This window comes from Lonchura striata, chromosome 2 (assembly GCF_050655825.1).
Source record: "Lonchura striata isolate lonStrDom1 chromosome 2, ASM5065582v1, whole genome shotgun sequence".
Classification (NCBI taxonomy): Eukaryota; Metazoa; Chordata; class Aves; order Passeriformes; family Estrildidae; genus Lonchura; species Lonchura striata.
The window spans coordinates 140,559,135-140,586,963 of NC_140704.1; the positions used below are offsets into that span (position 1 = coordinate 140,559,135).

General features: G+C 34.5%; 1 protein-coding gene across 6 annotated transcripts in view; it reads right to left on the reverse strand.

The window, feature by feature from the left end:
* CSMD3 (CUB and Sushi multiple domains 3) overlaps positions 1-27,829 on the reverse strand; it is a 578,243-nt gene that overhangs the window by 20,424 nt on the left and 529,990 nt on the right. For all 6 annotated transcript variants that reach the window (XM_085572460.1, XM_085572459.1, XM_085572458.1 and 3 more), the window contains 7 exons: positions 27,351-27,524; positions 21,603-21,785; positions 19,874-20,050; positions 16,505-16,684; positions 12,687-12,860; positions 6,080-6,253; positions 5,751-5,824 (listed from right to left, as the gene is read on the reverse strand). In XM_085572460.1, coding sequence (XP_085428586.1) covers positions 5,751-5,824; positions 6,080-6,253; positions 12,687-12,860; positions 16,505-16,684; positions 19,874-20,050; positions 21,603-21,785; positions 27,351-27,524 — 1,136 coding nt within the window. The remainder of the gene's footprint in view (positions 1-5,750; positions 5,825-6,079; positions 6,254-12,686; positions 12,861-16,504; positions 16,685-19,873; positions 20,051-21,602; positions 21,786-27,350; positions 27,525-27,829) is intronic.

A 27,829-nucleotide genomic window follows, 5' to 3' on the forward strand; every position in this document is an offset into this window, starting at 1 on the left:
CAGTAACTGAAGGGAGCCTACAAGAAACCTGGTGAGGGACTGTTTACAGACACATGTAGTGATCAGACAAGAGGAAATAGATTCAGAAGAGAGTAGGTTTAGACTAGATACTAGCAAGAATTTCTTTGTTGTGAGGGTGGTGAGAGACTAGGACAAGTTGCCCAGAGAAACTGCTGATGCCTCATATCTGTCTGTGTTCAAGGCTAGACTGGATGGGGCTCTAAGCAACCTGGTATACTGAAAGGTGTCCCTGTGCATGGCAGGGGGGGATGAAACTAGATTATCTTGAAGGTAGCTTTCAACCCAAACCATGACATGATTTTATGGTTTCACATGGTTTCACAAGAAACACAACTTTTATATATGTAAGCACCAAAGCAGCATCAAAAATGTAACAGTTTCCCAAGGGATGAAGATATATAAGAAGTACTGCCATGCTGTTCAAGATTACAAATAAATGAAACTAATATTAAAATTAATATGCAATAAAAGTATTATATTAATTATATAGGATATATATAGTAATTATTAAACAAATAAAAGTAATTTTAAAAAGTTTCGTAATCTATTTTACAATATTCTTGCGTCAGAGGCACCAGATGGCGCTACAATACAGTATTCTATGCTGAAAAACTCCCAGTCTTGACATGCTCAGGCTTGTTCTATGTTTTATTCTACAGCTCAAGAAAAAGCATTAGGATTCTGGGCAACAGTGTTTGCATCTAATAAAAAAAGTAGTGCTTGATGTTTGTCCTGTAGCTGACTTTTCTATAGTGTCAGTTATAGCTGGGATATTCCCCAAATTAACATAATAATTAACTTTTTTTTTCTTTTTTACTTTTTTTTTTCTGCTAAACCTCACGAGTGTATATTTGTTATTTTCTAACAGGATAATCTGAGAAGAAAATGCATAAATCTGATAATAAAATGCATAAATATCAACCTGCATCTATTTATAAAGTACTATACATTTTTTTCACCAAATAAGATGAAAGTAATGTATAACAATTATAAAAATAATAAGTTATTATCCTTCTTATTTCTTATATTTTTTGTAAGAATGGAAGATACTTTTAAATCTCATGAGTTACTCTACAGTCAATCTTTTTCTTAGATTTCAGTTCACTAAAGAACATGAAGACACTCTAATAAATTTCTCTATCACCAGTAATTTGTGCTGAAGAATTGAGAAGCTAAGGGAATGACAGTTGTTTATCTTCAATAACTTTTAGCATCACAGTTTAAGTGAATAAAAACATGCGTCATTAAGTCTTCACTATATCTGTAGTTTGGTAACCCACTAATAAATTATTGCCCTTATAAGAAGATTTTGAGTTTGCTAGACTGCTGGGCAGAAGCTTGACAGGCTTTCTTTGTCTGAAAGAGTCTTGAGCTGCCTGGAGTTTTGTGTTTGTTTTGGTTTTGTTTTGTTTCTAAACTTGCTTTAGCTGTAAAATTTAAATTTCCTGGATCAGGTAGGTATCAGGTTTTATGCCCTTCTTTATCTTTTTATGGTACAATCACAGATTTATATCTATAGCAGAAAAAAAGAAACTAGTATGTGCAGAATGATATATTTCCCACTAATGTGATGAGATACAAAGAAATATAGGCCTGGTGCTGGAACGACAGCAAAGCCCTTGAGAAATGCAGAGAGCAGGATGCTATGAGGAAGACTACAGTGTGACTATGACAAAAGATACAACACAGTCTTAGCACTGGAGATCCTGTTGTTGTGAATAACTCACCCTTGAAGACATACAGGCCTGGACAGGATCAGATATCAGAGGTAAAAAAGAACAACTATATAACACAGGTGAAATGTACCTTATAGTACAGATTGAAATACATGTGTATAGTAATGAGCTGTAGTGTGAGTGGTGTAAAAGTGTGTTAGAAACATAGATAACCTCAGGTGAAACGCAAATGACAGAGACTAAAAAAAGAAAAAGAAAAATCATAAAATCATATTCATGCCACTGAAGCACTCCAATTGTGACACTAACACACTGACACCAGAGACCTCAGGACAATGAGAAGCAGGAAAATACATGATGTCTGATATGGCTTAAATTAATTTTCATTGATGCAGTGGTGGTGCCAACTGTGCTAATGGAGAGAGCTATATTGTGGTAATAGAGCACTTCTCTTGGAACTTCATCTTACAATTTAATCAACATTACATTCACAGAAGAAGATTATTTGCAAGGGTGCTCAACATCTGCAGATCAAGTTTCATATAGAATTTCATGAAATAGAACCCAAGAGCTAGCAGAGGGCTATCACTAGTGCATTGTGCCTATTTTCCTTTTTAAATTAAGACTGCTCTTTGGCTCAGTTTAGGCCTCAATACAAGGGAAGATAGCTGGATTTCTGCAAAACATGTTGGAAAAGTATGAGAAGTAGTAAATCTTATATATTTGACTGACTGATCTAAGGAGTTCTAAACTGTTTCTTTAATTGAATAGTATCTTGTGTTACAATAGCTTATGGTGGAAGTGCTGTAAGCACTTTTCTTTACCTAGCAATACAGCTGAAGAAGTATTTCAAACCCCACAATTTCTTTCCAATGAGTGATTTATTTTCCAGATTACAGACAAAGTCAGTATTCACTAAGTTCTAAAGTTATTTTGTCTCCATTGTAACATACTGCTGAAGTAGATCTGTTAAATAAAAATGACTCAGATGAAAGGTAAACATCCTAGATTAATGTATTCATAACAATTAAAGCAGATGATGCTATTCATTTCCATGTCATGCCAGATATCCAAGTAGCATTAAACTGCTATTTTGATGTTATTTAAGCACATAAGAAACTAATCTGCTTCTGCCTGAAGAATTCAATACTGAACAATAAAGTCCATGCAAAATTATGTTGCCTCTTTTTTTACAAAGCTCTTTTTTAATAGTTGCAACATCATTCAAATGTGATGTGGTGATATTGGTGCTTTTCTTAGTCAGGTTCCAGGAGGTCAGGTTTGAATATGCCTTTTAGTCAAGCCTAGAATTATGTTGTGTTTGCCTAAATTTTCAGTGCAATCAATGAGATAGAAAAACAGATAATCAAAAGTAGGGGCAAAAACAGGAACAAAGCAATGGTTCTGTGGAAGCTCATAACTTGACATCAGTGTTGTGAAAAGCAAGTCTCAGTGAGTGATTTTTGTCAGATAAAAGAAGAAGTAGTGTCATTTGAGGAAAAGTACTTGAAACAGGATTCCATACATGAACACTTGAATTCTAAGTGTGAGGCTATAGCTTGGTATTTTTCATGAGACAGAGAAATAAATGTAAACCTTGACAATTAAGTCAATTATGTTACTCTACTAATATTAGTTTAAATATAAAGTATCTGAGTTAAAACAAAGAAACAAAACCCAAATAAAACAAAATAAAAAACTCACATCTGTATTTTGGAACAATTTATAATTATTCTTTCCCTTCCTGCTATGGATAGAAGCAAAAATACCTATTATTCCATTCACACAGGAAGCTAATTATAGCATAATATCCATTAATTAACAATATTTTTGTGGTTTTAAAGGAGTCATAACATTATACAATATATATATTGTATGTATATTGTATAATGCAAAATTTCTTTCTGGGATCTACAGACAATAACTTATCTAGAACTAATCATTTTCACAGTTATTTCTACCCAATCAAGAACTAAGCTCAGCTTCATCTATATGACTGATACTTCTACCCTGCTATGTTTTAACTAAGCAACTATACTTAGAGTAACCACAAGTTGTACATTAGTTACTACATGAAATCAAATTCATTGTATGAAAATGAGAATAAGTTTCTGGCTGGGTAAGGAGACTATAGCACATACACCTTAAACACTGGGTACTAACCACATAGCTGTTTACAATTTTTTTTTTTTTTTTTAGAATTTACAGGGTTGGAAACTTTGCCAGCATTTACACTTATTTTATTAATGATTTGTTAATTGATATTTTACTTGATATTTTTACAGTTCCATGCTAGCTGTGAGTGATATTTTACTCACAACAACTACAGCACAAATGAGAGACTATCTTACCTTCTATAATGAAAGCTCATTAATATGTAAAACTGTGATAATGAAATTATAACAAAGGCCTAATAAATTATTTCTTTGATACATAGTTGAATAAAGAGTTGTCCTCTAGGATAATATTGTATTATAACTAAACAAAGTTAGCCCAAGGTCTGCCCCTACTTATCCTATCTTGGCACAAAGCTGCACTTTCAGTTTCTAGAGAAAACTTAGACGATTTTAATATCACTTGCATATGATCGTAATCTAGCACAATCTGAAAACCCAAATATTGCTAAAAACCAAGCCAGAGTAGTACTGTATAAAGGCCACCAAAATTATAAACCAAAGACATTTCTGACCATGAAATTTTAAAAGTCTATAGCTACAATTTGCTTTTAAAAACTAAATTTTGCAAATTTGTTCAAATTTCACCTAGCCCATTCTTGCAAGTACAGCAAACTGCAGAGACCCCATACAGCTGTGGAGCTGCTAGGGACTTCTGTTTATCCCTCTTCATGTGCCTGGAGCTTTCAGCCCTGACATCAAACACAGATGTCAGGGGATAGATTAGGCTCTCTGTTCACATGATTCCTAGCAAACTATAAGGTATTTGCATCTCTAAACCATTCTCTCATGAAAACATCTCACTGACATAAGTGTTTTGTGTGAATCAGAAAATCAGCAGTTCAAAATAATTTTCAGTTTCACAATTCTTTTTCCAACAGAAACATATGTAAGCACCATTTGCCACAACACAGCTTTATAGAAAATGTGGTCAACAGTCTCCAGGGAAGCATCAGGCAGAGAAGTGAAAACAGGTCAAGGAAGGTGCTTCTCCTCTGCTAGCCCCAGTCACAAGTCACAAGTCACAAGTGGATCCAGTGCTGGGCTCACCAGTGCAACAGAGACAAGGACAATACTATACTTGGTCCAGTGATGGACCACAAAATTGATTAAGGGACTATAGCATCTGAAAAACAAGGAGTAGCTAAAAGACCTGGGGTTATCCAGCCTGCAAAAAAAAAAAAAAAAAAAAAAAGCTTGGGGCAGGACAAGCAGCAGAAGCAGGTATTCTTCAGTGGTGCCCAGAGACACAGCAAAAAAAAGCAAGTATAAATTGAAACATAGGAAATTCTCTTTAAAACTAAGAAAAAAGTGTTCATTTTCACTGTATGGGTGATCAGTTTGGAACAGGATGCCCAGAGGTACTGTTGAGTCTCCATCTCTGCAAATATGCAAAACCACCTGGAGACAGCCCTCATAAACCTGTTCTAGCTGACCCTGTTTTGAGAAGGGGGAGTGGACTAGAAGTTCTAATAGGTCTGGGACTCTGTAATTCATTTGTGTTTCCAAACAGATTTTTTTTCAAGAAAAAAGGCCTGTTTTTTTAGAGTATCTCTACACTAGCAGTTTGACACACAGTATACACACTTTTGAGGAGAAAAAAAGCCTATTTAATAAATTGTGGGAAGCACTTATATATTGGCAGGAGATACTGAAAGCCTTCAAAGTGAAATCAAGTGGAACTTGATCACAAATTTTTTATGTAGTGCATTGCTGATAGGGACACAGGGTTAGTGTAATCCAACAGCTAGAAATAAGGAAACAGAGCAAACAACTCTTACAGAAGCAGTCTCTGAACCTCTAATCAGATGTTTCTAGACTTTGAGGTAATATAGAATATTTAAATATTTATGCAATTTAATAAAAAAGTATACTCTACCTGATAGCCAAATGTGTTATTTTGTGACCCGTGCCTTGGGACTCCTGGATTTTCACATGCTGTGCGAGTAGGTTCTAAAAAAAATTGCAATATATGAAAGACAAAACAAATTACAGTATTTTAATTAAACATATGATTATATGACAAAATTAAGCTTGTTCAGCAACATGCAATAAGCCAATCACAAAGACAAAAATGAAGTGATTTGATTCTTAGAGGGTGTAATAACACCAAGATAATTCAAAATAATGGAAAAATCCTAGACTGACTTAGCAAGAAGAGGAATAATAAGCATTAAAAGAAATTTCAATTCATGGGCATAATCATACCTATGCATCGAGGAGAAGAACCACTCCATGTTCCATCTGCTTGGCAAATCCTGGTGCTAGAGCCAACCAAAATAAAAGGAGGGTTGCAGCTGAAAGAAACTTCTGACTGATAGATGAAGCTTTTTCCTTCTCTTTTCCCTTGAGCAGGTACTCCAGGGTCACCACAAAACTTTGCTGTAAAAAAAGACATGATAGAAATTGAATGTGGCATTTATTAAAAAAAAAAAAAACAAAACCAAACCCAAAACTTAACTGAACTAAGTGAAGAAATTACTACAAATTTTTCATTTATTTTATTAAACATGGATCAAATATGGAAGCATTTAATAGGAATTCAGAGAGACTAGATATATAATATTTAGTCTGCTAGATTGTACTAGTTCTGATAGTTCAAAATGACTATATAGTGTGCTTGATCAGTACCTCACACTTAAGAAATCAAATTGTCAACTTATTTTATTAAAGTCCAAATATTCACAATTCCTCCATTCCCCAAACCACATCAATTTGCAAATTTATAGAGAGCGATCAAAGAGTGTATCAAACTTTCATGTCATTCTTCCCTTGTCCCCTACAAGGGAAAGGTGGCTTTCTTGCCACCTACCCATTGCTCAACATTTATGTATGATTAAAGAATTTAGCAGATAGATTTTAGGAGTCATAAAGTCCTGCTTCCTCATCCTTCGTTGAAAGGTAAGATTTGGTATGTATGGAAGTACAATACTTGAAAGTTAGAACAGAAAATAATGAAATACCAAAAAAAAAAAAAAAAAAAAAAAAAGAAACTTCTGTAGTAATCTAGAAGTCAGATACTCATAAACTGCTTTAGACAGGATAAATTTCACTCATAAAAATCTGTTCTTAAATGGATTTTTTAACCTTATTCCTATCACCTAAGTATTCCTTATGTCTATAGCATGTCATAACTGAGTAAATGCACTGTTAGCAAATTTACTGGCCTTCTGCAAAATGAAGTATTGAATAATGTCAAAAGCTGGATTTTGAATAACTGACCCAGGAAATTAAATCAGCTATGGCAAACCCTATGTCATCAGACTATATTATTCCTTGACACATCATGAATTCCAGTATTGTGTAGTCTAATTTCATATCAAACAGAAAATAGTGTAAGAATAATAATAGTAATAATAAAACAGCCTAACCTGTGCATGTTCAATAATGTTTCTAAATAGATTAGCTGTATAGACAGTGGAATTTTGTGCTCCATCTTTCTCATCTACAAACATAAATTACAACTCTCAAACAGAAATCTTCAAAATACATTTGTAATGTTTCTTTGTCACCCATGTTTCAAGCTTTCCAAAGGACATTCTCACATGAAATATTCCTGCTCTCTGCTTCTTTCTTCAGACACTGACTCTATGGGAAATCTATGCCTACCCACACTGGTGAAGAAAAAGGGCTAAATCTGCAACATACCATAAATATATGCAATTTCAACACTTTAGGTGACAGGGGACTGTGTGCAGAATTCTGGGCCAAATTCTGAAAAGATCTATGGATTGGGGATAGTGACACATAGCGTACACACAGTGTACTTCATTTGTGAATGACAGTTCATGGTTGTTATACTTTCACTAGAAAATTCTGTCTTAATTTGAAAATACATGAAACACTTAAAATTTTTAACACAGGAATTTGAAATTGTCTCCTAACAGTTCTTTGGACCAACAAAGTAACAACTCTGAAAGGTAAAACAATTCTCACATTTAAAAATGAAGTTTTGGTAAATTTATTCTTTTTTTCTAAACCTAAGTCGACTCCACCACTTAGTTGTCATTCAAGCTGACCTAGTCATTGAATATCTACTGAATATCTTCCTCTTATATTAGTAAGTATGGAAACCAGGCATCATGATAAAACACAGCAGTTTCCCTCTGATACTAGAACAGGTGACTACAGAACAAACTGAAGTTGAAGTGAACTGGAAGTTTTATGAGTGTTTCCACTCTCAATGGAAATATTTTCCTAAGGACTCTGAGAGCACTGAGACTGTGAGGTTAGTTTCATTCTTACAAGAAAGTTAACTGATTAACAGCACATTTCTTGTCAATGTCTGATGGCAGCAGTGAGCACACCTGTCTGAGACATGCCCTGGTAGAGGAGATGCTCAGCCTGGTGACTGAGCTTCTTGAGAAGGCATTCGGGCTGAGGAGCATCAGACAAGGAGATTGACTTGTGGTATCACATTCTACCACCTCTGAGATAAATATACCAGCCAACTATGACACACAAAACAAAGGATCCCCTACCCTCTCACCACCAGACAGAAGGAGGGGATCTAAGAGAGGAAGGGAAATGGAAGTAGGTTACTACTTGCAGGGATAGGCAAATCCAGCCTGCCTCATCTTCCCAGGTGCCCTAATACAATGGGTATGAGGCATTAGAACTACATGGACTGACAGTTTAAGATGGAGATTAAGGCCCTTCTGGAATTGGAGGGCAAAATAACCTACCCCCTGCATCATGACCACCTCTGTCAAATAAAAAGAATGGTGGTTTCCACAGGTGAACCCCTCTGAGGTAACCTGAGGACTCAATATACCAACTGGACCTTACTCACAGAGAAACCTGCTGCCTCTCTGGAGCCTGGGACACTACTAGAAAACTCTAGTCTGATACAATCCTGCAATTATTGTCTGCTGTTCTTTGCAGCCACAGCAATGAGGTAGCAAAGAGAAGTCCAAGGGTAGCCAAAAGAGATTTCAGGCCTTAGTGCAATTGTTTGAAGGATCAGGAGGACATGTGGTGTTTCTGTCGATCCTTTCAGTTTTAGGGAAGAATACCAAAAGGAACAGGCAGACCCAACTGATCAGCAGATGGCTCTGAGGATGGTGTCTGAGGAACTTTGAGGGTTTTGATCATATTCTCGTCTATACAACATTGGATCAACTGCTATTCAATGGCAGTCAGAAGACTCTTCTCAGAAGACAAAAATGGTTTTTTGTGCAGGAGTTAGAAGGGCTGACCAGTAGGGTTTTAATCTACACTGGAAGAGGGAAAGGGACAAAATCAGGTTCATCCGTGATAAGCAATGGGAAGGCATGCCACAGTTTTAGTACTAGTGAGATCCTTCAGTCTTCTCCATGAAGACCTAGAAGTCTTGACTCAGTCCATGAAATATGACATCCTTGGCACAAGCAAGAGCTGGTGGGATCAGTCTTGTGACTGGTGGGCCAGTATGGAGGGTTGCACATTCTTCAGGAGGGATAAGCAGGGAATGTGCCGTGGGGGATGAGGCAGGGGAGAGGGGTGTCAGAGCTTGGTGTTTGTTATGTGTCCTGGTTTAGCAATGGTACTTCCCAATTCAGGGTTGCCCGCCATGATTCCCCAAAAGCACCCTGCTGCTCTCTTTTACTCCTCTTGGTCTGTGTCGGGCTGGGGACACAAAAGGCAGAGACTGTGGGTTGAGATAAGAACAATTTACTGGCAACAGCAATGAGATAAGAAAACAAACAGCAAGGATATTAATTACAGAAGTGTACAAAAGAGAGGGTGATTTACTTGCAAAATATTTACAGCAGAACCCAATCTGACTTGACCACAATCATGTTTTTCTGACTGGAAGGACCACATTTCTCCTCAGAAGCAGGAGTCCTTTCCCCCATACCTGGCAGTGATGTGAGGTGTTACAGAATACCACCTGTGACTAAGCCCTGCCCCCTCCCAGCTACTGCAAAAAATTAACCCTGTCCTGGCCAAAACCAAGCCATTATGGCACATTATGAGCCTTTGGTAAGGATTAAGGGACACACAAACAAAGCAGATGTTGTTATGGGGGTCTGCTATAGGACTGTCTACAACAGTCAGGATGTTGCCACTGGCAAATTATTCTTCTATTAACTAATGGAGACCTCTAAATCAATTTCCGTTTTCCATTTGGGGGACTTCAAGCTGCCAGATGCTAACTGTGAATACCACACAGCTGGTACAAACAGGTCCAGAAGAATCCTAAAATACCTAGACTCAAAGGTATACTGAGTGTGTTTGCTGGTGACACTAAACTGGGAGAACCTCTTTACTCGCTTGAAGGCATCTGTGCCATATAAAAAAAAAAATGCAGACAGATAAGAGGACTGGGCAATCACCAATAATATGAGGTTTAACAAGAACACTGCACCTGGGATGGGACAGCCGTAGATGTACATCCAGAATAGGAAAACACTGCTGGAGAGCAGCACTGAAGAAAGAGACCTGAAGGCCCTGCTTGGTGACAAGTTGAATATGATCCAGCAGTCCCTGGCAGCCAGGAGGGCCAACCATGTCCTGGGGGTTTCAGGCACAGCATTGCCAACTAGGCCAGGGAGAATGTCCCACTCTGCTCTGCACTGGGGCAGCCTTGCCTTGAATGTTGTGTGAAGTTTTGGGTGACACAATATAAGGATGTAAAACTATTAGAGAGTATGCAAAAGAGGGCAACAAAGATAGTGAAGGGCCTTGAGAGGAAGCCACATGAGGAGTATCTGAGGTAACTTGATTTGTTCAGCCTAGAGGAGAAGAGACTGGAGCAAGATGTCATTGAGATCTTCAGGTTCTTCATGAGCCGACATAAAACAACAAGCAGTGATCCCTTCTGTGTGGTAAACAGTGACAAGACCCAAGGGAATGACATGAAGGTCAAGAAAAGTTTTTTCACCCAGAGCATGGTTGGACACTGGAACAGGCTCAGGGAAGTGATCACAGTACCAAGCCTGACAGGTTTTGAGAAATCTTTGGACAATGTTCTCAGGCACATGGATACATCTCTGTGGGTTGTTCTGTGCTAGGCTAGCAGCTGAACTTCAATGATCTTTATGGGCCTCTTCCAATTCATTATATTCTGTGATAATTCTATGATTTGAAGTTATATCTGCAGTTAGGATTTTTTTGGCATAGGTCTAGATTTTTGCCATCTATTGCCAAACATAAAACCAGCGGTACTGAAATTACTGCATGAGTAATTAAGCAAACAAATTTACTGGGTCATAGATGACAAATACTCAACCAAGGACATGGTCATATTCCATTCTGAATACTTATTCTATGTCATAACTGTACCTTGTATATCTTCAGCTACCAGCTCTATGGAACCAAGCTAGGAAATAAATTTCTGATGTCAGGAACTGCTTATTGAGAATGACATTCACCAGCTCCCCCTCATTTCTGCCAGATGGCAACTAGCTCAAGCTCTTCAACAAGACCTGGCTGCCAATTGTTTTCTCTTGCAAGCCAATGGATAAACATTGAACATCAACAACTTTCAGTTAATGTAATTTGTATGAAATAGCCTTTAATTCCCAAGAAGCTTCATTCTCTGCTAAATATACCTTTAAAAAAGATTTAAAGGTAGAGTCCACTTTTCAAAGTATACTGTAGTATTGAGTATTCCAACTTTAAAAATCATAAATAGCTTGTGGTATCCAAAAATTAATAAAGGACGTCATTTTTCAATCAAGAACAAATCATGAAAATAATTTTTCATAGTCTCTGATATTCACAGTATAGTGGACTCTAACAGAGCTCTACATAGAGAATTTAAGCAACAAAAATAGTGGTCTTGTTCTTTTTCTTCCAGAAAAAATGCCTTTCATGTTCCACCTCTGGCACACAGAGTCTCAGCAGCAGTCAGAAATTGTTGATGATATGAGAATATAATTGGAAAAAAAGGAAAATAAAAGATGATCTATATATGCTTTCATGGTACTGGGATATAGCCAAAATGGAGAAAATTTTTGACAGGGAGAGATGAAAAATGAAAAAAAAAAAATAGTAAAAGAACAGAGAAGTGCATTTTGCAACATTTTGCAAGCTACCTGGCAAGCATAGCTACTTGGCAAGTTCAAATTAAATTTCAGAGCCATGAATGAGATATGATCCTCTTCCAGTTAGACTCCTTTTTGAAGGCCATTACAGAGTGGTATAATTATTCTTCAAATAACTACAAAACCTCCTTCTTCAGTACAATCAATCTAATATTTCTCAGAAGAATCACAATCACTTTTAATAAATGGGATTGGATACTGTAATGAAATTTGTAGCAATGCAAAAGTCCATCAATGTTATTTATAACTTTCAGTTTAATAAAATTTACTGCATACAATATATTGGTTAATTTAGTGCAGGGTGAAAAATAGGTAATTGTCACAGAATCATCCAGGGCCTAGTCAACATAACAGCCAGAAAAATTTCTCTGTGACATCACAGGAAGTATTGGATGAGGATGAGGTAATAAAAGGGATTATAATGAAAGTTACCCTATTACATATGTAGCTGGATCTGAAAACAAGACAGCAAGACAGCATGTTTTAATCTTGAATTACCTTGGATTCTGTTGTACACATTGCCTGTAATATTTTTTTTTTTAGTTTGTGTCTAAGGATTCATATATGCTCACATAGGGTTTACAGATGACCCATGACTTTCTCAATCTACTAGAAACATTAAAATCTTTTGAAAATTTTAGAATTTTTTATAAGGATTGTTATTGCCCCATCTGTGAAATTAATTGAGCTACTGGGGGAGGGAGGGGAAAAAAAGTGAAAACTTTAAAGAGGGAAAAACCATAATAGTTGAACAACAAAATACAGACTATGATGTGAATACATACGTAAACACTGAGGTACTTCACCACTCCATGTTCCATTCCCAACGCAAGTCAAAACAGCAGGGAAAGAGAGTTCATATCCTGGAGAGCAGACATAGCTAATGCTAAATCCCCAGTCCAAGTTTGTTCCTTCCAACCTTCCATTAGATATCTGCGGAGGAGTTGGGCAGGTAACAGCTGCAATAATATTCAAAATAATTAGGCCCAGATGCTGTAAATATCCCTGGTGTACACAATTACTAGAAGAACCATATGGACTAATTTCACCTTTTTTTAGAGGACAATACAGTCAGGGCATGCTATCTTTCTCACTATAGTCTTGCTACATTTCCTGAAGTTAATATGTCTGGTTTCCTTCATTTAGGAGGCAGTGGATGATTGATGAAGTGTCTTAAATAAACCAGGATGCTGCATCAAACCAAATAGGAAGACTACCTAAAAATCAGTATGGAAACTACGACGCGTACAGCGTTTAAGATATGTCTGGTAATATACTACAATTTTTTGTCTGTTAAGACACATAGAGTGCAATAATTTTATTAGTGTTATAATAATAAAATATTTTCTTTCTGTTGACCAACTTAGATATTTGCTAGATGTAATTCATAGGGATAAAATTCCAGGACAACTGTTCCAAAATATTACTTGAAAGCCTGTTTCTAAGCAGCACAGTTTGATTACTATTTGCTTTGTGAATAGTTCACCACCAAAAAGCATCTAGTTGCCAGCAATAGGAAGAAAATGTAAGGATTTGCAATTCCTTGAAACTGTTAGCATTCTACTTCTAATAGGGCCAACAAGAAGTATTTTGATATATTTTGTAATTGCCAGGTCTCCTAGGAAAAAATAGAAACATCTTCTATTTGGTTGTAGGCAAGAGGACTGAAAAACAGTACAGGAAGGCAGTACAAATAGAGATACAATTGTTATGATAATAATAATACTGTTATTCACTGAATAGTAGTGTAGTAACAGACAACTCTTAATTAAAGGGAAAAAGTATTAAGGAAATTAGATGAAAGAAAACTTGAACTAAAAAGGGAAAGGATGAAATTTAGACCAAGTTGATAGAATGAATGCCATAGACAAAAGGGTAAACTGTGCTAGAAAAGAGAAAGAAAGGAAAAAATCTAATACAATTTATTCTGGTAAAGCCAGTTGGGATAAATGAGAAGATGTGGTGACTAAAAATTGAGCAGAGAATACACAGGAGACAACAATGGAGAAAGTTAAATGCTGCATCTATAACCTTTAAACTAATGTTTAAAACAGTTGTCATTTTGAAGGCTTAAAAGAATTCAGAGGTACTAGGTGATGAGTAATATGTATTTGAATGCAACCTGCATTCACTATGCACCATATAGGGTTCACTATGTGCCATTTTGACATTCTTATTATTCTCTTTACTGAGAGAATTTCAGTTATGTAGGCAATAAAATCCCTTACAACAGCATTCATGGTTGGTTGAGAATACTAGTATCAAATAATTCTTTGCCAATCAGTAAATCAAATCTAGATTTTGGGACCTTAGTTTTGTTCTAGAAAAGGACATAATAGTTTTTGTCACACTTCTATGATGTTTTAAAGAAGTAATTCAAAATAAGTGCTCTAAGTAGCCGAATTGTCTTCATTTTCCAAGAGCTTCACAAATAGTCCTTTTAAAATGGTGTGTATATTCAGCTTCTGAGCTGACTAATAAGGGAGGAAATATTGGTGGATAATTGGGAAAGAATAGAAGAAGTAGAAAAAAAAAGATGTAACATCAGAATTTTAGGGTGAGAAAAGGAAAACCAAACAATACCAGACACAAGCCAGAATGCTTCTCTATTTTGGTCAGAGACTTAGACATAAATATGTACCACAACCTTCTCAGTTTAAGAACTACAAGTATATTACAAATGTAAGTCTGCAAAAAAGACAATGTTAGAATATTTGAATATTTAATTGCAGATGAACATGCATCTTTTCCAATTTGGCATAGCAGAGCAATATTTATATCTTCTCTTTCAATGGCACAGTGACAATTATGCATGTGTTTTCTGCCCAGTTCATTTTCCAATTATTTTTACTAAATAGTAACAAAAGGACCCTGACATTTTACTCTGACAGTAAAAACTAATTGTTATAAATTTTACAGTACTGCATATTATACAGTATTTTAATTACATTATTAGCTTGCCTACTGTACCTACACAAACTAATGTAAGGTAGAATGAAATTCTGAGAACACTAAAGATTCTTCACAGGATTATTTATTAGCATTTATACAAGCCTTAAATATGTATGACCTAAAACCAGAAAGACTCAAAAAACTCAAAGTTAAAATTTACAGTAAAATTCTTTCTTTGTATGATTCTGCTTGAGTCAAATCAGAGTTAGATCTCCTGGTCCCAGTTAGATGTCCTGAAGACCATAAGAATTTGAGGCTGAGAAATTTTTATCAAAAAACACTTGTTCTGTCTTATGATCTTTTAGCTGTTGGCTTACATCCACTCTTGGAGACAGACAGACTCGTGGTCAATATGATCACTATGTCCATTCTTCAGTTCTTAAAATAATTTTTTAATTGAAACTGAGGCTCTCTATGAGCAAAAGAAAAAAAAGTGAAATGTCAAGAGGGTTTCAGTGCTTGAAATGTCTTAAGGATTTAATTCTTAAGAATGTGTCTGGAATACATCTTAAAAATTGATGCTGTCAAAAGTGAATTATAATTAAACTGGACTTGGTAAGATATTGGGGAAACTGTGTTCAGCAAGAAAAGAAACTGCAAATATGGTGGAGATTTGAAATTAATTTGATCTAGTTTGACAAATGAATTCATGAGAGGAAAATGCGTGCTGCTTAGCAAGTATGTTATTTGCTTCCTTAAAATGAAACAGAAGGAAGATGGATAAGAAAAAGTAGTACAAAGGTAGCTAACTGAGTTTTGAAAGAATAGAGATCAGACTGACTTAGTGTGAACCTAGAAAGAAAACACCAAATGGTAATGCTGTTTTTCTACAGATGTAGTATCAAGGAGAGAGAAAAATTACTCTAGAGAGAATTTGTTTTAGGGTTGAGCAAGTGAGTTTCTCAGAGAAAATATTTTTGATCAGACAGATAAGTTTGTCATTCATATGTTCATATTTTTTGCTGTTACAATTTTAATAAGGTACATTAAAAACCCCAGACCCATCTATAACAAAAAACCCCAATAAACAGAAAACCCATAAAAATCAGGTATGCAATATGAAGAAGAGAAAGAAGAAATAACTTTTGAGATTAATCCTTTAGACTTCCACAATAGAGAAAATAACATGAAGCAGAAAAATCTTTATTGGGAAATTTGAAAGAAGAATTTAGTATTTTGGTAGCAAAGTGATGCTTAAAGGTGCCCGTCTAATGAAGGAGGGGTCAGGAAAAAAAATATTTAGTGTTATAGACAGAGTAATTCAGATGAATTTGCCTTTGACAAAGTTCAGTTTGTATATATTTCGATCCTTCCCAGAGATGTCTTTTACATGTTTGAGTGTTCTGTTTGTAAAAGCAGGGACTTAAATATGGTTACTTTCTCATAACATGTAACTGCAATTAACAAATCTAAACAGCAAGGTAATAAAGTATTCTACAGAACTATAAAAAACCTGTTAAATATATTGTTTTTGTAGGAATATAAAAGAGAAAAGAAGCAAAGGACGAAGTCATTGTTTCTGCAGCCAAAGAAATCAATTCAATATATTCATACTAAAAGTTTTAATTTCTGTGGAAATACACAATTTGCAACAGACAGTATACATAAATGTCATGCAAGAAATAGTTGACAAGCAAAATAAATGTTGTACCTTTGCAAGTTGGGATTGCTCCGCTCCACGTGCCATTGCTAGTACAAGTGCGAATTAAGGAGCTATTTGCTTCCATTGTATAACCGGGTTGGCACATATAAGTAACATTTTGTCCAACAACATAATCATCACCATATCTCATGCCATTGGCTGGGACTCCTGGATCTCCACAACTGATAACTGCAAGTAAATAGTTGAGGAACATATTTTAAAATCTAAGTGAGATTTATCTATATGTGAGGGAAAAAAACATGACAAAACTAGGCATTGATTGGGGAAAAAAAAGAAGAAAAAAGTAACATAAATCTTATCTTCACCATGAGAACATAAAGATGTCATCCTAATTAGCTGTCAAACGTATGTGGAGCTATATAACAGTTATATTTGAAGAACATTAATACTTTAGTTCAACAGTAGTATAAAGGACTGTAGAGTTTTTGATTGACAAAATTTCAAGAGTACAATATGAAAAAGAAAAAAGGCAAGAAATAATACATATGCCACTACTACCCTTTGGTATGCTAAAATTTTCATATCAATTCCGTTTCATTGTTTAAAAAAAAGTAGATGCCCATTACTTACTTTACTCTTCTATGGTATTCTGAAAGAAAACAAAATCTGGAAATTTTAAAATGTATGCCTGCAAAAGCCTCCCACTTTATAAATGCTCACATAGTTGCTACTCAACAGGTGAGAATATTCAGGCGACCCCCAAACACAGGCTATGGCTTACATAAAAACTAGGTCTATAGTACTTTAATGTGTGGGAGTGGTTGTAAAACCTTTTATGATTTCTAGTGTCAGGAGATAATTTAATTTCCTAATGAAATAAAATACTTATAAGGAGTCAGTAAAAAGTTTTATATCATTGTAATCTGAGAATTTTGTTAAAACAGGTAAGTTTCCCTCAGATCTGGTCAACTGGATCTATCAATTTCTGGAACAGTTTTTAGAGTAAGAAGTCTAGAGTACACTAGTGGCAATGCTAAAAAAGGGAAAAGGGGAAAAATCTAGTTCATATGAAATACAGCATCCCATGTTTATAGTACACTTGAAAATCACCCTAGATAATTGCTATTTCTTCTGGAAAAGTGTGAGAAGCAGTTTTCTGGGCAGAGTACACATCCTGGCCACTAATAACAATGCCAAAGTATGGCTGATGTGAATGTCACTCTTTCTGGATCTGGATCTCCAAAATCACAAAAATCCATGACCTGAGAATCTAAGATATATATAATATAGCTTCTCTACAGTTTACCATGTTCTGAGTGAGCAGATACTAATTACACAGCATATATCAAATCTTTAAATGTCCCATGCAATCACTGTATGGCTACAGAAGAGACTAGAAAACATACCACAGGGTTTTTCGGACTACTGTAAAGGTAGCTAATGTACTGATAAAGAAAACTGGAGATTTTATTTTACCTGGTAACAGAGTAATTCAAATTTTTTGAAAATTAAAAAGCCATAGATTTTTCCTGGTCACTTTTCAATAACATAGAACTTGGAAAGATAGAACTGTTTGTCTTATTTACACACATACATTCAAATATTCTAAAACTTTATTATTTAAAATATTCCATTTACTATACTTAATGTGTAAATTTTACTGAAATAATCCTCAATATTTTTACAGATATACTATTTTTTTTGACTGAATTAAAATATAAATACAACTCTTTTATCTTTTTTTCCTCCAATGTTTATTTAATTTAAGTTGGACCACCTTCACTCAAGTCACTATTTTAGGCAAAAACATCTTAAACTGTTGCAGTGATGCTGACCAGAAGGGCATTTCCTGTTGAGAGCCAGTGAATCCCAGCAGAGTGGAGGTGGGGAGCCCCAGGGCTGTGCTGCACAGCCAGGGTGGCCTTCAGAGCTGTGCTGTGCCACACAGATCCCTTGTCTGGGCACAGCCTCAGCCAGCTCCAGGCAACAGGGCACTGCAGGCACTCAGTGATTGCACCTTGCTGACTGCACGGCCATGCTTCCTCCTGAGCAGTGCAACAAGAAGATCTCATGAGAATGTTGTTTCTGGATGCAGAAATGGTAGCATTGTTTCTTTCTAAGTAAATTCTAAAATAGCTTGCTTGCTATCTAGGTCTATCTTGATCTAGGTCTGCGTGACGTTGCACACGTGTCAGTCCTGTTTGATGGTACACTGGCCAGGGTTCCCAGCCTGTAAAGGATTATAAACTTATCCACACTATTATCTTCTCACAGTTTCAGCTCTAAACACTCTAAATTTTGATAACACATTGACTAAACAAAAGTGATATATCCTGAATCTCCTTCTCTTTGTTTTACTATCATACTTCCTCTGTAAACATATCTCAAGTTAAAATCCCATGTTTCTACCTGAGCAATGTGTCTTGAGAAGACTGTTTTGGCATGTATTTCAGTAAAATGTTATTCTAAAATACAAGAAAGAAATATAGATGCAGTTGACATCACAAACCACCTTTACCTTTGGTACAATTAATCTGGTTCTCATTTTAATTTTTAAAATAATAAATAAAGAAAAACACTGGGCTCTCTCTCAGGATTTATGACTGCAAAAATCCATTAAAGGTGGATTTAAAAACACAAGAAGTTTTATGATCTAGCTTTTGGCTTCTCTTTGTGTTGCTACAAGTGTGTTCAAAGTTTAAAATACAGTTTGCTATAACGCTGATGAGGATATGTTTCTTCAAAATGATAGGCAGTCTCATGCATCACATAAATGTAAAATTTTCATAATTACTGCTAAAATATGAACTAGGACATGTAATAAAGATGGAACAGATGGGCTTGAAAATAAAGTGTTTCAAAATGCTCATTATGAATGTTATATAGCTTCTGTTAGTTGGGTAGCCAAAGGAGTGTTAAGGTTAATGAAGAGGCCGAACAGAAGATGATATGTCAAAATGGGACAACAGTTTTGACCTTGGAGTCACTATGAAAAGAATCCTCAAGTGTTCATTACAAGGTTTTTATTTTCTACTCTCTGGAAGAACAGAAAAATATACTGCTAATTTTTCAAGATTAAGTAAAGCAATTAAAAATATAAAAATCTCTGGCTATATCATACCACAAAACATAAACAAGATTGACTATACATACTAGTAAAGATTTAAAATAGGTAGATCATGCAACCCTTAAACTGAAACATCAGTCTATACTTTTTACTACACTCTGCCTTCAAAAAACATGTTCTTCACATTTGCATAGCATTAGAAATTTTTTAAGTATTTAGCGTACAAAATTATGTAGGAAATAGTGCAAGAAAAAGCTGAAAATTTATTGGCATGAGACTTCTATATTTTATTTTATTTATTACTTTCAGAGGAGAGGAAAACCAAAGACTTCATTAGAAATGTGTCTTACTTGTGCAGTTTGGCAAGGATCCAGACCATGTTCCATTGGCAGTGCATTGTCTTACAGATGATCCAGAAAGTATATATCCTTCCATGCATGAATAAATTACTGAATTAGAGAATGTAGTTCCATCAATACGAAGTACTTTTCCATTAGCAGTTGTTCCTGGATTACCACACTGCACAGCTATAAAGGAAAATATGGAATATTTTCAAAATGTAGTAAAGATGATTTCTGAAATGGGTAAAGTTGGAGCAGGAACAATCCTTCTCCTTACTTGGTAGAAATCCATTCTGTTATCCTTAAAAATGTAAGTTTCACCACTTACTGATCAAGCACATTGTACAGTAAAAACTGTGTGCATGATTTACTATTTTTTCCCCTTTTGGTTTGTAGAGAAACAAAACATACAAATTTAGCTTTATAATCTTCATTAGTGAAAAGATAGTTCAGCTTCAGAAAAAACTCCCTTCCAATTCTAAAAAAAAAAAAAAATGATCTACAATTGTATTTGTAGATTTAATTTGAAGAATGTGTTTCTAGCATCAATAAAATGCTCTTCCTAATTCAAAGCATTGAATGGAGTCAGCTTCACAGGCAGGTGGAATCCTGATGTATCCCAGTTCTTTAATGTTCGCCTTGGGAATTTGAATGTGTCCTTCTCATGTGATTACATATGTACACATCTAATCTATATGACCTAAACTAGAACAATATACCTGTGAATGTACTACCCAGACCTACATTTATCTTTGAACTATATTTATAATTATAAAAAATACCATCAAAACTATCTTAAAATGTATAAGAGCTTATTTATTTCTGAAATAGATAAGGTCAAAGGAGAATAGCAGAGGGTACAGCTGGGTAAAGCATATCCCTTTTGATATCAGCATAAATATAAATATAAATATAAATATAAATATAAATAATATAAATAATATAAATATTTTTAATGCAGTGTCAAGTTTACAGTCATTCAGCAGAAAGGATATTATGAGACAAGATTTTAAAATTGAATTGCTAGTTCATACAGATAACACAGTCAATAGCGATAAAGTAGAAAATAAGAGTACAGGTTCTCAAATTATTTTCTTCTTTTCAAGAAACTGTTTTGCAAAAGAATCTGTTGGGAATTATTTCCTATTCTGAAACAAGGTAATTTAGACAATAAATGATTCTTCAGAAATGTCCTGTTACAGCTTTCTTTTATGATACTTTGTCTACCTTGAAATTTCCAGAATTATATTTTACAAATAAACTTGTTTCAGAATTTTGTTTTCTATTGAAAAAAAGTAATGTCAACAGTATTATTAAATGAAATTTTAAGTCAACCATTTATACATAGATGAATAAATCTAAAGAAATCCTGACACTGACATTTTCTTAAAAGTAGGGGTTTTGTCTGAAATTCAGGTGTTATATGGTTGTTATTAAAGGTCAGGTTATGCTGACATTTTTAAGTGAAACAATATACATTAAAAAATTGAGTTCTAAAGTCTAATCTATTATTTTCCTCAAAACCTGTAAACATGCAATTTCATGGATGCCAGGAGCTGGTTTCAAATTTGTCACATGATGCCAAGCCGTTGCTATAGTGCAAAAATTTACTTGAAAAAATTTGTCAGTCCAAAATAACTTCACCCTGTTTGGAACAGAAAACTGGCAATGCAAAATTGGTTTTCTGAACAGCAGTATTAATAACACAGTTTAAAACTTGAGTGTATCTTTGACCTACCTTTGCACTCAGGTTGTCTTCCTGTCCAGCTTCCATTTGCCAAACATGTTCTTTCCTCTGAGCCATGCAGGATATATCCAATATCACAGCTGAAATGTATGGTGCTTTTAATTTTAAAATTGTTTTCTTCCCTAGACCCATGGCCTGGGATACCTGGATCACCACAAGAACCAGCTGTATCACCTAGATTTTAGAGTACAAAATTAGAATAAGTATGAAATATTATTATGATTCTGTATTTATCAAAGCATGTGTATATGTTTTTATAAATATATTTATAAATATATTTAATTTGTTTAATTCCCATATATATCTCTGGGTCCCTATAATTGCAAAATTACTCTTTTGTACTTATTTTATAGGAATACAGAAAAAGAATTATGATTTTCTCACATTCCCCTAATACCATGCTAAAATTTTGAAAATAGAATTAGCAAATAAAATAGGGGGAAAAAAGACAAGCACAAAACCTTGGTAATTTTTCATTTTAAAATAAGGAATTCTGAGGAAAGCCAAGGTCCTGATTGCAAAGACAATTTTCTTCTTTGTGTATAACTCTTCTTCATAAAATATTTCTTAGTTTTATTATATCACCAGAGTTGGAACAGATATGAAGCATTTTCCTGAATTCTAGAAATGTTGAAACATCACTTCAAAACTGCCTGACAGCTAAATTCTCCCTAAGATATAAATGTTTCAGAAAATTCTAAGATAGAGTGTTAATGGTAAATATGTTCGTATTTATATACAAATAAATTAATAATGTTAAATATTATCTATTGTATATAAATGTTAGAATAATCAACACAGTAATAACAATAACAATAAAAAGTGGTAGTAATATCTAAGATCACACATCTAAATCTTCCAGCTATGGTAGGAACTTTTAGGAAGCTCTAGGTAACACTAGATGAACAGCAGCTCATTTGTTTGAATCTTTTAGTATTTACTTAGGAACATCTATTTTATATTTTTAGAGAACTTTAAGATAGTTTTCTATGTAAAAAGAGATGCAGGTATATTATATTCCTGAGTTTCAATACTGAAGCATTGAATTCTAGAATTCTTGGAGCTCCACTGTTCTGGTTTCTTCCCCATAGCCCATCTGTTTTTGTAAGAACTTGCAAAAAGGAATGTCTTCTAGACAAAAAATATGTCAAACATATCAATATATTCGAGAGAATATCTGCATTACTCTGCAGTTAGTTACACTATTTTAAATAAAGATGAAATATTTCAAGAATCAGGTAGCAAGAATTAATCCTACCATTTACATAATCTGTAATGCAGATTTTCTGGGGTCTGTCTAAGCTTAAATAGAATAAGAGCAATTTTTATAAAGAAATAGTAAACAGGTTTGCAAACTCTAAATATGTAAAAGACCAAAAGCAACAAACTCACTAGACAGGGGCTCCGTGGGAAGTTAGCACCCTGGACTCTTACATGCAGAGAAAAACAAGTGTTCTGCTGCCTTAGTTGGCACTATGTCTACAAATGCTGTTGGGAATGAAGTGTGTACAGAGCTGAATAGTGAAGGCAGAAGAGTAGAACTAGCTGACTTTGCTTTGAAAACTATGGTGCATGAGAAAATACTTGGTTTAGTCCATTATGTCTAAGTATGTGGTACTATGTATTTAAATTATTTCATAAATAACAAATTCACTCAAGTAAGTAAAGGGTTAGCTGTCTGCTTCAAAATCACAGACTGAGAATTTAGGCTGTTCTCTGTTTACCCATTTTATTATGTGGCACAGATCAGTAAAGCAGATTGCCAGTCCTGTTTAAAAAGAAATTGCAAATAGTTCCAAATTATAGCAAAAAACATTTATAAACTTTCAAAATAATTTATGTCCAAGGTACTTAGGTGACTTAACAACCCTCCAGTTTGAAAAAAGTCTGCTTCATATTTTTGCAATCATTAAAAAAAAAATTCTTAGATCAAGGGTGTTTTTGTTGTTTTGGGAATCTGTATCTTACATTTTATAGTAGTATTAGTTAGTTAGACTATGACAAAATGTGAATAGGGCCTACTCATCATTCTACACTTGTAAAGTCTTCATAATAACAGCTCAGTTTTTGGCAAGTTATTTAATATTATGCCTAAAAGAATTTCATGGTGAAAAAATGAAAATAGTTAATTTGCTATACCAAATAGAAATCACATATTATTCTTAAAAGTGAAATCATGTGTTCTTTTCTTATGCCTAATTATTACTATGGATTATTAGACTTTTTATTTTAGGACGCTTAACCACCAACTCTTTTGATTGAGGGTAACCAAATAATTTTTCTAAATGACTAATCACATCAGATGTGATGGAATCAAAGATTCCATCACAAAATAAGCTGAGTTGGAAGTGACCCACAAGGATCATTGAGTCCAGCTCCCAGCCCTGCACAGCACCATCCCCAGGAGTCACACCATGCGCCTCAGAGCATTGTCCAACACTTGAACTCTGTCAGGCTGGAGCTGTGACCACTTCCCTGGGGATCTGTTCCAGTGCCCAACCACCCTCTGGGTGAAGAACCTTTTTCTAACACCCAACCTAAACCTTCCCTGACACAGCCTCAGGTCATTCCCTTGGGTTCTGTCACTGCTCACCACAAAGAGATCAGTGTCTGCCCCTCCTCTCCATCTCATCAGGAAGTTGTAGACTGTGATGAAGTCTAAGAGAACATATTTTTACTACCTCATACAGACTCAATTAAATTGTTTTTACAGATAGTTATGAGCTATCCTTCACTCACATGTGTAACAAATTCTCAGTTGACATTTAATCTTGATGAAATGGACGATATTTATATTTACAACCCTTGCTACACTTTTGAGGAATTCTACATTGCAAAACAATTCTGACTCCATCTGATATGCATATGATGATTGAAAACTGTTCCTGAATGCCAGTATATATCAATGAGACATGAAAACTGCTTCTAACTCAATGTCATGTGATAAGAAAGTGTCATAAAGATGATGTTACAAAATTATCTTATGTTCACTGATCTAATGTATCCTTTTTCAATTCTTTTTCATATATAAAAGGACAAGTATGCTGTATCTTTTCTCAGTTAAATATTCTACATTATATATTATTAATAATATCAACAATCATGAAAATTTTAATGTTTTAATATGCATTAAAATGAATAAGGCAATTTAAAGGCTAATAATGAATGCTGATGATTTAACATATTTTAGATGCAAAATATAGAAATTCTGTGTCATGAACTGAAAATTATTTCATAATGAGAAAGCATTTTAGATATAGGCTTCGAAAATAAAATCTGAACATTTTACTAGAATTATAGTTTGGTACAGTACAGTTAAGGAAAATAAGAGCTTTATTCTGCACAATTTGATTCATTATGATTAACATAAAAATGTTCCTATGTCAAGGAAATTTTTCTTCATGTATTAAGAAAATTTAATTAGATGTGATTTGAGTTTTCTATGTGTAGTTAGAAAAACAATAATTAGAAAAAAAAGTTATATACATCTGTCATAATAATCCAACACTTTCATATTTCAACACTTATTTAATTTAATAGGAGAAATACTATAGAATAGTCCTATTTCCAGTGGGGCTCCTTTGATATTTTCATGTGTATTTTTAGGCTGTACTCTTTGATAGTTTTGTCTATTTCTTAAACTATATTTGCAATTCACAATTTAGAATTTTAAATATTTTTTCTTATTAACACTATGAAAAATTATAATAAGCAGCCTTAGATTTTATCTAAAGAGGATTTTTTCCCCCAGAAAAATATGGATTCATGCTAGCTGTAAAATTACTTTTTATTAAAATAGTTCAAATCTGCAAATATATTAATATATCATTATTTATTAAATAAGATTATTTTACATTAAAGTTTGATTTCTAGCCCATACCTGTAAAACTACAGATTATAACAACCTGATCTTTGCTTCATTGTGGCAAATCTCCTCCTGCTTTATTAATAGAAAGTTTAAGGATTAAATTAGGTGTACATTTTTCTAAGTTTTGTCAGATTGCAGGTTCTTGATAATTTGTGAGAGAAGGTTCAGATACTGAAAAATTCTTCCAACACTTTATAATTTAATGCAATATTTTAAACAAGAAGCTCTATTTTAATATTTCATATTAATTTTCAACTATGCCTGTGCCTTGGGCTGTAAAATTTGGTATTCTGAAACTGCAGATGATAATCAGTTTATAACTGATTACACTGAAGTGATAAGGGCAGAAGAGAAAAAAAAAAATATATATTTTGTATATGTGAGACCTCCACCTGGACTACTGTATCAATTTCTGAGGTTTCCAATACAACAGAAACAAAGACCTGTTAGAGCAGGTCCAGAGGAATTTAATAAATATGATCAGAGAGCTGGGACATATCTGCTGTGTAAGAAGGCTGAGAGAATTTGGGCTCTTTAACCTGAAGTAAGACTTCTGGAAGATCCCATTGTGGTCTTTCAATACATAAAATACAGAAGAAAGATCAAGGTCTGTAGTGACAGGAGAAGAGGAGACAATTTTAAACTGAAAGAGACTAAATTTAGATTGGGCATTAGGTGGATATTTCTTACAATGTGTGCAGTGAGTCACTGGAACAGGCTGCCCGGAGAACTTGTGGATGCAACACACCTGGCAGTGTTCAAGGTCAGCTTGAACAGGACTTTGAGTAACCTGATCTAGTTGAACACATCCCTTCTCATTGCAGTAAGGGAGGACTAGATGATCCTTGGAGGTCCCTTCCACCACAAACCATTCTATGATGCTACTATTTACTAATACTCTAAAGAACCTTGGATTTTGAATGTGAAACTAGTAGACCATAGTCAGTCTTACACATCAGTTATTTTCACTTCTAGTTTTGACATAGATCTAATTTAAGAAAAACATGTCACTTCTTTTCTTATTATTTTCTGTCATTGAACATGTCTAAGTTCTCTGAATTACACTGTTTTAGATAAGATTCAAAACTCCTCTGATTTCTTAAATTAAATTATGAAACATATGCAGGACAAGAAAGAATGTCTACCAGTATTTGCTGTGAATTAAAACTGATAACATGGTTAACCTTCGTCACAGTATTTGTTTACAGTCTGCAATAACAAATGGGATTTAATCAAATCCCAAATTAATGTGTGACTTGGATTTCTGTTTTTCACTTGATCACTGCTCTTAAAGTGAGTCAAACTGAATTTGTGACATACAATATTCCTAAGCAACGTTTTTCAGAAAATATATATTGACTTCAGTGAGGGCTAAACAATTACAAGGATTAGTTGGTGTTCCCTCAAAAACTGAGCATTCTGCCTGAAATTATGTGGAGCCTACCTGGCCTTATTATACAGATGGATGTATTACACAATCAAGTTATATTTGGGGTGTCATTAAGCCAGTAGAGTTTTTGCAAGTTAAAAGAAAAACTATAAGAAAATTAACCAATCATCTTGTAGAGACAATGTTGCAAGATTTGCCAGAAATCACATAAAAATATATTGAAAGCAAACTGGTTTAGTTAACAGTCAACTGAATTTGAAATTTCTTGATCATATTAACTGCCACCAAAAATGTCTACTTCTTCTGGATTATTTTCTTGCTAATACTTTATGCTTACTTTGACTTTACGTTTTTTTTTACTTCTACTGGGATGATAATTCAGCTTTATACATAATTGTACAGATTTTTAAATGACCTTCTGAAAAAATCAAAATGTATTCAAAACAACTTCAGGATCCAGTCATTAATTCACATATATTACCTGAGCAGTGAGGAAGAGATCCACTCCAGTGCCCACTTAGCTGACATGTGCGCGATGACTGCCCCAAGAGCGATCGCCTCCCTGTGCAGGTATAATGAACAGTAGAACCAAAGGTGTATTTGTCTCCAGACAGCACCGCGTTAGGAGGAACTCCAGGATGTCCACAGTCAATCACTACAATGCATAATTATTGGAGATAAAAGAAGGTTATTATCACTGATCAAACAATTTTTAGTTTTCATTTTCATAACTGCACACATAAACTTTGTGAAGGGGTTAACATTTTTAGCGTTGAGGGAAGGGGGATGATCATGGGATTAGAATGCAAAATATGCTTCAGACTAAAAGCTGTGAAAATGTTTTGAGGTGTCAAAAAATATATTTTAGATACATATACTGATGTTCAAAACCACTCATTCACTAAGTTGATCTCTATGCTATGAAGACATGCACACACCTTGCACTCTTCAGAGAAAAAT